At 32.7% G+C, this 13,322-nt stretch overlaps 1 protein-coding gene and 1 long non-coding RNA gene across 23 annotated transcripts in view; one reads left to right on the forward strand and one right to left on the reverse strand.

Annotated features, from left to right (window-relative positions):
• The window catches only part of EPHA6 (EPH receptor A6), an 872,069-nt gene extending 867,213 nt beyond the window's left edge, over positions 1-4,856 (forward strand). For all 12 annotated transcript variants that reach the window (XM_038582514.1, XM_038582517.1, XM_038582521.1 and 9 more), the window contains one exon: positions 940-4,856. In XM_038582514.1, coding sequence (XP_038438442.1) covers positions 940-1,054 — 115 coding nt within the window. In that variant the 3' untranslated portion in view covers positions 1,055-4,856. The remainder of the gene's footprint in view (positions 1-939) is intronic.
• The window catches only part of LOC119867305, a 55,182-nt gene that overhangs the window by 38,931 nt on the left and 2,929 nt on the right, over positions 1-13,322 (reverse strand). The window lies entirely within an intron of this gene.

A 13,322-nucleotide genomic window follows, 5' to 3' on the forward strand; every position in this document is an offset into this window, starting at 1 on the left:
ATAGTGACTCACATATACTAATCTTGTATAATCAATTCTGTTACTTTCATCAAATGTAGTAATTGTAGTAATACATTACCATCACGTAAATTCAGAGGTCCTCCTCTATATTAAAAAAGCTGGACATTTTTCTGTTGTCTCAAAAATTATTCTTTGCCTGGGTACAGTAAAATGTTCAACATATGCTTAAAAGGTAGATACTAAAACTAGTTGGTTGAACCAACTATGAAATCGCCATTATTTTGAAATAGTAATGGCAATTTTATTTAGTTCAACATAATACAACAGCATTTTTTCCAGATTGTTGAATGACCACAGGGCTCAGATGAAGCCCCTATTATACCATCCACCCCATATATTATTTTTGCTGACACTGTTGAAAATTTGTATCATTATCTAAATTGTATACCTGAGGCGCCTGGGTGGCTCAGTTGGTTAAGCATCCAGCTCTTGGTTTCAGCTCGGGTCATAATCTCGGGGTTGTAAGATCAAGGCCCACATTGGACTCCATGCTCAGCAAGGAGTCTGCTTAAGATTCTCTCCCTTTGCCACTCCGTTCTCTTTCTTCCTCTCTCTCAAATAAGTAAATAAATCTTTTTAAAAACTGCATGCCCTTTAGGTCTATGAAATGTCTGAACATTGTGTTGGTACCTGAATTTGAAATTTTTCTTTGTATCCTTAAATTTGAGGTAGACTGGATATATTATCTGGCACCGGGGAGAAGAAAAATGTAACAAAGTCTTGATGTTCACTGATATCTCTGTTTAAACTCTCATTTGACCAACTATACAATTTTTGTTAAGTTCACAAAGCAAATCTGACATGATACATATTTACCATAAGTCTTCATTTCTTATCTCCTTGTACTTACCAGATCTAAATGTCCATATTCTCTCTCCTCCCCTCACTCCCATCTCTGTCTCTTTTTCTCTCTCACAGTGATATTAGAAGAATTGGAGTCCTTCTCATTGGACACCAGAGACGGATAGTCAGCAGTATACAGACTTTACGCTTACACATGATGCACATACAGGAGAAAGGATTTCATGTATGAAAGTACTACAAGCACTTGTGTTTTGTGCCTCAGCATTTCTAAAATGAACGATATCCTCTCTACTACCCCCTCTTCTGATTCTCCAAACATCACTTCACGAACTGCAGTCTCCTGTTCAAACTACGGGCACACACCTTTTGTTTATGCTTCTAACCTGGATTTTAAAATTATGCCTCATAGCTCCTCTCTGAATAACCTGCAGATAAAACCCTGGCCCGCTGCAGATTATCACTGACACAATGGTAAATAACTCAGCATGGATGTGTAACTTTGTACAACAGTATTTGGGAAGTGTTCACGAACTTAAAGGAATTTGGCCAGGTGTGGCTTCCTTAATGATGTATTTAGAGTTTGACGGTAGATAAAAAAGAAATAGTTGACCTTTCTTTCATGTTTTGTGATCAAGTAGCTTCCAAACTGACGTGAATACTTTTAGATAATTATATTCAACTCTATGGATCATATTGTTACTTTATTTTATAATAGTTTAACTGTTGATGCCTGATGTTGTTAGAAGTATTTGCAGAAATAACCAATGATGTCATTTGGTGAATTCTTGTCAGGTGTGACTACACTAAGAAAGGGGTTATCAGGGAGGGAGAGGGAGAAACATACTGTGCTTTTCAATCTTCTAAGGCTGGTTTGTCTATTTTTTTTAAATTAACTTCATAGTGTCCTAAATATTTCATAGTAAGTGATTGCTTAGAGGCTTTTCCCCTCTAAGTTTTATTAGCAATAGTATATTTCTCTCCTACCTTATGAAGATCACCCCAGAAAGATCAAGAGTGAAGCTTGAAATAAAACCGTGTCTATTCCCTTGGTTCAGCTTTACAAGTTTGCAAAAGCAATTATCAAAGCACTGAGAAAATTAGTTATTTTCAGTAGACTTGCTTTGAATAAAAGATCTAAGAATATAGCCTTAGATTTAATGTAAAAGTAATTAAACACAATTTTATGATAGCTATATGGTGGCCCAAAAAATAAACACATGTAGTTGGCTGATGTTGGTGCATTTTGCAAGTTAAAGAATTTTTATATTTTGTTCCTAAAAAATAAGTTACATGAATGTGCTGAGCTGTTTTCTAAACCTTTCAAGAGACAAGTATACCACTGCATGTTCCAAAGAGATATGAACAGACCTAACCTATGAGCATATATAAATCGTGTGTCAACCTGGGCCCAAAACACAGTAACTGAAAATGTGAACACAGCTATAATGTGTGTCATAATCATCTCAGAGGCTGCAAAAAAAAGCAAATATATTTTTCAGTGAATTATGCTGAGCAAATTATCAAAAAAGTGCTGCTTTATGAGTAAGTTCAATTGTAAAATCAGCTGTTGCCTGTGAATGTACAGAATGGCTTCTGTGCTAGGTGTGGAAGAGTAGGCAGGATGTGTTGAGAGAGATTTTAAAAGGAACAGGTTGTCTAAAGATGCTTATTTAATAAATAAGTTTTTCTCTGATCTAAGACCCAAAGGTGCCCAATCCACATTCTCCAGTTCCTACCTAAATCACATTTTTTTTTTTTTTTTTTTTTTTGGTAATAGCAGCTGTCTTGCTATTAAAGGAGACTCACTTTCTTTTATTCTTTTAAGATTTGTTTATTGTCGCATTAGACTAGACCCTTTCACATACATTATTATGCTGATTTATCTCCTGATTTTTGTCTACCACAGCTCAATTTTTCTCATTTCAAAAAAAAAAATTGTATAGAGCTAGAAGGAAGAGTCTTTAAAAAGTATTCCTTAAAGTATACTAAAAAGAAAAAAAAAGTGAGAAATTCATCACTTTTTAAGTAAGTGTGTCAGAAATAGCTAGCAACATTTTCTAGCCACCACCTGCATGGTCATGCATCACTCATACACTAACTGCAGTTTGCTTGATACATTTACACAAATCCGGATACATGTAGAGGAAATATAAAATTTCCATATTTACCTGTCTTCAAATATATATTAAATAAGAACAGATGTAAAACAGATTAAATTTATTAATCATATATATTTATTTTTATAATACAACAAAAAAGGTATTTAGAAAAATAAGGAATAGAATAATTATGGTCTTCCATAGGACTCTGTCAGCAACATCTGTATAGTTTGATGAAATAAATTCTATAAAGTATTTAAACTTCTATGAGATGGGCATTCAGTACTTAAAAGATTAAAGTTCACTGTTAAGAATTTTTTTCTTAAAAGGTACAGAGATCTTTTTCTATATGTGAGTAACTTCTATTTCTTTTTTTCCTTCCCCAACATCTTCCTCTAGTATTATAAAACTGCCTTTCTACTCTGTCTCTTTCCCCAAATGCTCTTTAAAATTTCTTTAGAATTACATTCATATTTTTCAGAACTGTAAGCATGATAATCTTACGTGTAATTTTGAACCTCATTATGGTCAGAAACACATGGTTGAAATATTTGTGCACGATTAAACAGATATATTAAAAAAATAAGGATATCTATTTCTTAATTGCCTACACACAGACCCCTGATCCCAAGGATATTATAAGATTTAGGAATATTAACAGTTAGGTTGCCAAATTTATTTGGAAATTTTACATGAAATATTTTGAGAATTACTAGTGCACATACTTAGTAATTAAAACTGTTTAATATGCATAAGTATAGAACCTAATTATAGAAAGAAAATTAGTAACTTACATAAATCACAGCCTTCAGTAATGATTTTTGGTAACTTCAGTATGCATATACATTCATGTACCTGCTTTATTTTACATTTTCTGATCTATACTATTGAGGAGCTTTTTGGATTTTGTAAATCGAGACAGTTGAAGAAACCACTTTTGTTTTATTTCCTGGGTGGTCAGTTTCCAGTCTATAAACAACTCATTATCTCATAGTATAAGGCATATGTGGGGGAAAAATATAAAAACAATGTACAATCGAGAAGAGAGATTAGGTATATAAATCATTAAAAAAGCAATCAGAAATTGCAAAGCTCTTGGCTTACTGAGAATCAAAATGTACACCACTTTTGCACTGAGTTATCTTATAGCTGCTGACAAATAAGTTATGCATGCTGTAGTCTAAAAAAGAAAAAGAAAAAAAAGATTTGTATTCTTTAATACCCTGCATTACTCTTTAAAACCTATCCAGATATCAGCTGAATAAAAAACAGCCTTGTAGCTACAGTTCTAAGGCCTGCTTCAGTCCTCACATGGAAAACAAATCCAAAGTCAACTCTTGAAAAGCAAAGTCAGTCTTTACAGAAGTCCTTCTGAAGTGGTGGTAAAGAATGAATCTCAACCACATTTCATTTAAAAAGTCCATTTTTTGTATCTTTCCCTACCAAAGTTCTACTTTATAAATCAGTCGGTTAAATCTCTTATCCCAAAATTTTCACCAATATTAGGTCTCTTTTTTCTGTTCCTTCATTAAATTTCCTAAAACTTCTTGCTCAGTCAGCTCCCCGTCTCCTCTCTTTATTACTCCATCTCCTCTCTTTTCCTTTCTCAGTTTCTACCACTCAACCCCTGATCCCTATCAGCAGAAGAAAGCTCGGAAAATCTAAAAAGATCTTACCATCTCTTTACAAGAGGCTGAAGACGGAGGGAAGGGACTGTTGCAGGAGCCATACATTAGTATTTTGGGTCCCACCGCATAAACGAGAGCATTTGCACTCACAGAGAGGGAATGAACTTTTTATTAACTGGAAATTAAGTGCTTTGGAAAGTAATTTAAAAATGGATGATGATGATCCTTTTCTATAGCTTTAGATAAGGAAATTATTAATTTAAAAATTTGTATTTTAAGAATAAAAAACCATTATCCATTCACAGTTGGTGGACTTGTGTTTATACAACAAAGAGGCTAGAAGCAGATATATCTCTTCTTTTAATATTCTCACTTTAACTTTTCCAAGCTCAGATTCCATTTAGTAGAAAAGACTTTACTACTTCAGTTCAATCCAAAAATATTTTGATACTTTTTACATGAGGACTCCGAAAGAGGGGCACCTGGGTGGCTCAAGCATCTGCCTTGGGCTCAGGTCATGATCCTGGCGTCCTGGGATGGAGCCCCTGCTCAGTGGGGAGCCTGCTTCTCCCCTCTGCCTTTCTCCCCTCTGCCCGCCACTCCTCGTGCTTGTGCTCTCTCTCCCTCTCTCTCTGTCAAATCAATAAATAAAATCTTGAAGAAGAAAAAAAAAGACTCCAAAAGATGGAGTAGTACACTGAGTCAAATTGATGTTATCCTTCCATTAGGACACCAGGCACTGAAGTCGCCTTTTAGGTTGATCAACATTTTCAACAACTTTCAATCTTTAATTATAGGGGTTCAGTAAGGACAGTATAAACTTCATTAGTTCAATTTAACAAATATCTATGAAGTGTCTCCTATACACATAAGGTTTTATGGCAAAGATGATTTTGGCTGTACTGTCCTTACCTTCAAAATAACTCTTAAGATTAAAACTTAGAGGTTGGAGCCTATTTGCTATGTTTGCTGTGATTTCCAAGTCACTAAGGGCCAGCTCTTTCCATAGAAAAAAAAAATACATTACATAAATCAATAAAGCCTTGTCCAGTGTGAATTGGATTTAGAATCCATATGGAGAAATTTATTTTGCACTGTAGATTCTCATAAAACACTCCATACTTCCTATAGCAGAGAGGAACAATCTTGCAGTATTCTCTTAAGACAATCTCTCCTTAGAAGTTACAGATTTTTCTTGTCCAGTGGCAAACTTTTCAGTTCATGTGTGGTAGAGTCACTACCTCAAAGGTGCCTCCAATTAGAAAATATTAGCCTTTTTTTAAAACAACTCTGGAGTAATCTCTTTTCCAAGCCAATTCACTGGTATTAGTGAATGTAAAAATAAGTATGAACCTGCAATAGTTGCACAAAATTCTTTCAAACATGCCTAGATCTAACACGGTACTAGATGAAGTAAAGGAAATGAAAAATCTTAAGTTGCAGAGGCATAAATACCCCCTTTCTCTTACTGTTTCCTTAAAAAAACAAAATATTAGGCAGGTATTTCAAAGATTTCTTTGGATAAAAATAAATTTTGTATATTATAAGGGGGATGTGACACTTCTGAGAAAAAAAGGTCAACAGATACAGGTCATCAAAATGTAATTTTTATCTTCTTTCTTCTGACTAGTAATTAGATTTGAGCTTCAGATTAATGATACATTATTCAAATGTGTAAAAAAAAGGATATTCACATCTTAATTGAAAACTTGGGGGGTGCCTAGGTGGCTCAGTCGGTTAAGTGCCCAACTCTTGATCTCAGCTCAGGTCTTGATCTCACGGTTGTGAGTTCAAGCCCCATATTAGGCTCCACACTGGGCATGGAGCCTACTTAAAAAGAAAAAGAAAAAAGACTTGGGTTATTTTTAATTCAAAACAAAAAATGGTTGGTTGGTATTTGTGTTGTTTAGGATTATGGAATAGATTTGAAAGTCTACCTTTAGCTTATCAGTAGTGAATCAAAATTACTGAATTTTAAAAATGAAAAAAATAATGTGAAGAAAACTTTTCATTTACTAAGGGTAGCAAAGCATTACTAAAATTATATAAACTTCATCTTTTAAAAACACCTGGCAAATACAAAGTTTTGTGTATCTCTTAAGGATATCAACTCATTTCCACTTTATTAGATTTTTTTGCTCTTTCCCATTGAAAGCAGTTTCTTTCTAAACAAAACAAAGAAAGATTCTCACTTGGGTTTCCATGCTCGTTAACTATAGTACCAAATCTCTATATCATTAAGAGAACTTTTGATTTGTTTCATTTAAAAGGAAAAAACCTCAAAGAAGAATTCCACTATCCTTAGACATACCTAATTCATCCTTAAGAATAACAAAGGCATTACAGAAAAATTACCTGACAGATGAGGATGAAAGATAGCTCTTGCTCTTAAATGTAATATAAAGAAGTGGTTTCTACTTTTGATTAGAAAATGAAGTACAGATTAACAACACAATTTCCTGGGAGTTGTAAATTAGAAAGGTATCAAACTCAGTGAAAAATCTTCTCTCAAGTGAAGCTCTTTCCTTACCTATATTTCTCCATTCTTTTTAACCCCTGGATGTCTTTGTTTGGTTATAATAAACTCACTTTTGGTTAAGATAATAAGCTATCAACTCAAATAATAAATCAGAACAACTGAGATATGACTTTAAAATGTTCTACAAAATAATGAAAGAACAACCTACTTCAGGATTCCTATTCATTTAGCCCAGCCATTAACCTTCATTTATTCCAAAATGATGTATTATTATAAAGAAAAATTCAAGGTATGAGAACCTTCATTTTACCTATATCCAAATTTTATATTTAGGCATTATTAACTTTGAAGATAAATAAATGTTCTTGTTTTCATAACTTAAATATGAGCTTACATGCAAGCAATTTTGATGTAAACATTTCTATGAGTTTTGCCACATTTATAGATCATCATCCTCAGAACAGTCTTCATTTGCCTGTGTTCTACAAAGACCAAATATCACTTAACTTTTTGAAATCATGATAGATGGAGGGAATATTGCTAAATCATCTAAATCTAAATCTTTAGATGAGTAAACATGCACTTTCATGATTTTTACCTAATTTAAAATCTCCTCTTCTATTGTCTTTGTAATAAATTAAATCTCTCTTCTACATTTAGTAATTTGTAGAATGAAATGTATGCATTTAGCTAGAAATTACTTTTGTTAGATTTTTTATTTAAACACATCTTCACTCACTTAGGAACTAGAATATAATTCATTCTATTAGCTCATTTCTCATGCAAAGTAGTAACTTCTCTCTTTAGAATAATTTACCCAGAAATATCATTATTTAAGCTGTAATAAATTTTTTCTTTGACTGTACATGCTTTATTTATTGCCACATATTTTTTATCTTTAAAATAAATCTGCTTACAACTGTGGTCTTTAGAAGCTCTATGACAAAATCAATGGCTACTCATTTGCTAACAAATCTGTAACTGAATGAGCTAGTTTTTCTGTCAATATGATTAATGCGAGTATTGTTAAATCTAACTGATTTGAATATTCATTGGTATTTTATGTAGTTCAATATCTTTAAAAGTATCTTTAAAACAATACTGAATTTCATAGACACTATGACAATGATTGGAGATTTTTTAAATTCCTGCACTGCTTGAAAAATAAGGCTTAATGTGCATAAATGTTTATCATTGAAGTTTTTAATTTGCTTTTAATGTGTTGTTTCTTCCTATGCCATGTATATGTGTTCAAAGAAAATTGTATTAATAGATCTATACTATGCAAAAATCTCATCTTCTTCTTACAAATTTAGAGTTTTGATATAATGTTGGTCTTTTAAGACCTCCAAGAGAAAAAAATGTGTGAAATGGGAGGTTTTTTTTTTTGTTTTTTTGGTTTTTTTGGTGGGGTATAATACTTTTTTTGATGAGCAGTCCTAACAAATAAGAATGAATAACATTTGATTTTAAAGATACTATATGTGCTTTATTTCTGATACATTATTAATCATTTTCTTAATTACATTCCATCTTAGATTGTGTCATTGAAAACCTGAATAATTACAGGATATAAATGTTTTTGGACATTTTTCATAAACTATACTTGGGTTTTTATTTTGTATTCAGTACAATCTTTGACAGCTTAATAATGCTTCTTAAAATGGTGGTTATATCTTCTATAATAACCTTATTTTTAAAAAAATCAGAGGCATTAACACAGAACATGGAAACAGACGAAGTTCTATTAAAATTTAGGAAAAGGCGAAAAGATAATACAAAAAGAGTTTTTTGTTAAAACTATTACCACATTAAAAGAAAATCATTAAAAAAGAGTGACTAAAAATTATGTCCTGTTACTCTTCTGGTAATTTTGAAACTAAAATTCATTTCGAGGATGAGAATCTCTAATATAAATGAGTCTTAATATTTGTTAAGATATATATGTATAAAATTAGAAATTTTGCCAAGATATCAAAAATAGAAATTTATTTTTAAAAAATTTATTAATAAACTAAATGATCATAATTACTAACATTTCCATATTACCAGTTCTTTTGATTTCTAAGACCTATATATAATAAATGAATTTGTCAAAAAATACATTGAGTATTGAACTGTCAAAGCATTTTATATGTATCAATGAATCAATCTCATTCATGAGTTTTTTTCCTGTTATTAAATGCAAAAAGTTTATATAAAATTCAGATAAAAAGATCTGAGTTGAAAGGTAATCTTTGAAAATCAATTTATGCTTTTATGTACCATATAAATTTTACATAGTTGCAAATGTATAAAAAATGTGGTATTTGCATATTAATTTTGTTATATGTGATGATCCCTACTTAGTGCTTTCAAGAAGATTGCCTTCTTTTTTCAGGTATTTTAAGTATAAAAAAAGAGCCATTTTAGATCTTATATTTCCTTTCAATATCAGAATGCTTATAACCTTTCCAGTTCTCAAAGAAGTTGAAGCCAAATACCAAAACAGTATCTAGAAATTATTATTTTTGAAGTTACCCTTTTGTTTCTTTTTGTTTTTTATGTAATCTGGCTCAAATGTCTCATAATGTGCTGGAGAAAACAAACTCTTATTTTCTCATGAACAGAAATACAGTAAGAAAAATCCAATATTGGACTTGGTGTATTCAAAATAGTGAACAAATCTTTTTATAGTTACTTTTCACTACTTACCGTTTATTCAATTTTTAAAATTTCACCAGGTGGGATACCTTCAACAAAAGTGAAAAGTGATTCCATTTTTGTATAAACTGTTTTTTCAGAGTCTTCAAAAATCCCTTTGAGGAAGCAAAACATTCCCTTATCCCACCTTATAACTTCTCTCTACCATTAAATGAAATAATTAGGTATCTATAATTTAATGCAGAGAACAAAAACACAGCATGATTTCTCCAGTCAAAGCTCTGACACTATGGGGAACAGATATAACAAACAAAAAATTGAAGTTCTGTTTGCTGATCCAAAATTGTATAATTCCTAAATTTCAAAATTAGTATATATATACCTATACTGTATGTATATATACATACATAGATTGATTTACTTTAATTATATTTATCTGTAAGTTCATTTGTCCCAGTAACTAATGTCTATTGAACACTGTCATATACCAGTGTCATGTTCTAAGTACTGAAAAAGAGTGACCAAGATAAGAAAAAAGCCTCTGCCTCATGGCATTGATTTTCTAGTGGTAAAGGTACACAATAAAGAAATGTTATGTTGATAATTAAAAGCAATAAAGTTACATAGCATGACTGTGGTTTTTATATAAAATGGTAAAAGAAACTTTCTCTGAGGATGTGACATTTCAAATGCCTGAAAAGCATGAAGGAACCAGTCATGAGAAGATCGGAGGCAAGAACATTGCAGTCAGAAAGACCAATTTAATGCATGGGGGTTTGGAGTGTTTGAGGGTAGAGAGAATGGTGTGCTTAGTACACAGTAGAAGAATTAAGGAGACAAAAATGAGACAAGAGTGAAAGAACATTTATGAGGCTACAGCAATAGTTTAGGCAGACAAAAATGTTGGCTTTTGTTAAAGTGGAAGTAAAAGTGGAGAGAAGTAGGTGAATTCAGGCTCTGAACCCAGGGCTTCCTAATGAATTGGGTATGACGGGTGAAAAAGAAAGAAAATCAAAAATAAATTCTATTATTTAGGAAATGAGAGACTAAGTCAGCAGTGGTGGGGAGAAGCAGGTTTGGAGGGAAAATTAAGGACTGGTTTTAGCTACATGATGCCTGTCAGATATTCAAATGGAGAGAACGAATAGACAGTCCTATATGAGAATTCCAAGGAGCAATCGGGGACAGACATCAAGATTTGGAAGTCATCAGCACATAAATGGTGTTTAAAATTTTGAAATCACCTGGGAAAAGGCTATAAGATAGTAGGCTGGAGTTGAGGTCTAGGGCATTCCCACATGTAGAAGTTAGGCAGAGAATTGGAAGCCAACATAGGACACTAAGGAGAACAAGGTAAGATCAAAAAGAAATGCGATGGGTCATCTGGATTAAATGCTTCTAAGAAGCCAAGCTGAGAACCAAGAAATGGCCGCTGGATTTGGCAACATTGAAGTTATGGGTGACCTTGACAAAGACAGTCTCTGAAGTAAGGTAGTCAAAGCCTGATTAAGAAGAGATTGTAGGAATGCTGGTGGAGTCAACATCTGTAAACAAGTCTTTCAAGACGTTTACTGTTTAAGCAAGAGAAATAGGGCGATATATGGAGGGAAACATGGGGTCAAGAGATTTTTGGTTGTGTGTGTGTGTGTGTGTGTGTGTGTGTGTTTAGAGAAAAGGTGCTAGAGTATATTTATATGCTAGTGGGAACAATCTGGTAGAAAGGGGAAAACTGATTATTGCAAGAGAGGATATAATTAGAGAAAAGGCCCTGGGAGGTTAGAAGGGTTCGGGATTCATATAGGGAGGTTAGTTTCTGATAGGAGGGGACACAGAACTGCAATGGGAGGGAAGGCAGAGTTGCGGACAAGCTGGTAGATTGGAGGAAGAAAGGTAAGGATGTTACTATGTGAGTAATTCTATTTACCAAGATGAGCTAAAAGTCAATAGAGTGGAAAGGGCATATAGATTGGAAGGGAGGGGTACAAGTCGTTGGAAGGGGAAAAGCAAACCAAGCACATGCACGCACACACACGTGCATATATACATAAACATGGTCCATGGGTATTTGTGTGTATGTAATATGCCACGGTTTGAAAAAGACCTATTGTGTAAAATATTTTAAAGCTATTCTTACTGGATATTTTTGAGACATCGTGTCTGAAGGATCTGAAACAATTCTGTGCTTTCCAAGGACCCTAATAACAGTGTTCTCTTTTCCATAATGTAGAGATTAAGTGAGAACTTCTCAATGCCATAGATACTTCTCATGTTTTGTTCTTTATTTTTGTCCATTAACAGAGTAAACAAACACATATTCTGTAACTATTATGTTATCATTTAAGCCCTATGAAATTAAAATTAGTTCAATCTTAAAAGATGTGTATTGTATATACTCAAGCTGGCAGTTTTCTCAAAATAGTATTTTGGAGGGTTTTGAGTCCCCAACTGAATTTAAAAAAAAAAAAAAAAAAAGGCAAACAGGATCTAATCATTTAGTAAAGCAATACTTTTACTTTCTTTTGTTTTCATATGAGAGACATCAGTACCATCTGTCATTTAGGAGAAACACATGGGCAATATGGTTGTTTTGTTCACTGTGACCTCCCTATCCTTTTGGGAGGATGTGATCTTTTAATTGTACTTGGATCTTTATTTCTGGATAGACCACGTGGAATTCAATGTGTTGAATTTATAGATGCATATAGATTTGTGTAAAATTAGATTGTGAATAAAAGAATAAGATTGCTCTCCATTTTTTTGCTGTTTTATCATATACAAAAATATAAAGATGTATATGTACATATAAGTATGTATTTGATTAAACACTGAATATTTAAATGGCCATGTCAAATATTAAATGGTAGATGTCGACAGTTGCAGTGCATTCAAAATAAAATAGTTATAAAAATCTTTGTAGCACAAATCCTAAAACGTTTAATTTAATACTAAATAGTACATTCATATAAAATACCTAGATAACATCTGTCTAGGCTGCGACATTTAATCCTTCATAGAAAAATATTTGACTAATGAAAACCTGCAGCTGAAAACATTTCTCCTTCCTAGAAGTATGAATATGGTTTTTAAAATGTATCTCTCTGAAACCTGCCATAAAGTTAGTTACCATTAACTATGGATTTAGCAGTGTACCCATGTTCTCTTACAAAAGGAGGAAAAGATCTGCTTGTGAGAATAAGTGCAGCACTGTATTTTTTTTTTTTACTGTTTCTCTTTGGTATCTATTTAGAGCTTCAGTATATGCCTTCCACTCAGGTTCCTTACACAGACTATGTTCTCTTTTCTGGTTGTATAACAAGATTGTAGAGAGATAAACACAGTAAAAGGATGTTAACGATTGAATTGCAACCCTACTTACTACTGTCTACTTTGCTGTAGCAGTGAAGTAGTCCAGACTTACTTAAAGGTGGTATTGTTTTCATCTTATAAAAATCTACTGTAGTATTATGATGTTCCATGTAAATTTTCATGTGCTGGCATGCTTACAAGTTAATAGTGTTATAGAATGCTCAGCTCTCAATGAGGGATTGTTTGTGGTTAATTGCATTACATATGTCATCTATCTGTTTGCTGAAAGAATATGGTGTTTAGCAAAACTACCTGCTGAGCAACATAATAAGATTTTTGTAC

This window comes from Canis lupus, chromosome 33 (assembly GCF_011100685.1).
Source record: "Canis lupus familiaris isolate Mischka breed German Shepherd chromosome 33, alternate assembly UU_Cfam_GSD_1.0, whole genome shotgun sequence".
Classification (NCBI taxonomy): Eukaryota; Metazoa; Chordata; class Mammalia; order Carnivora; family Canidae; genus Canis; species Canis lupus.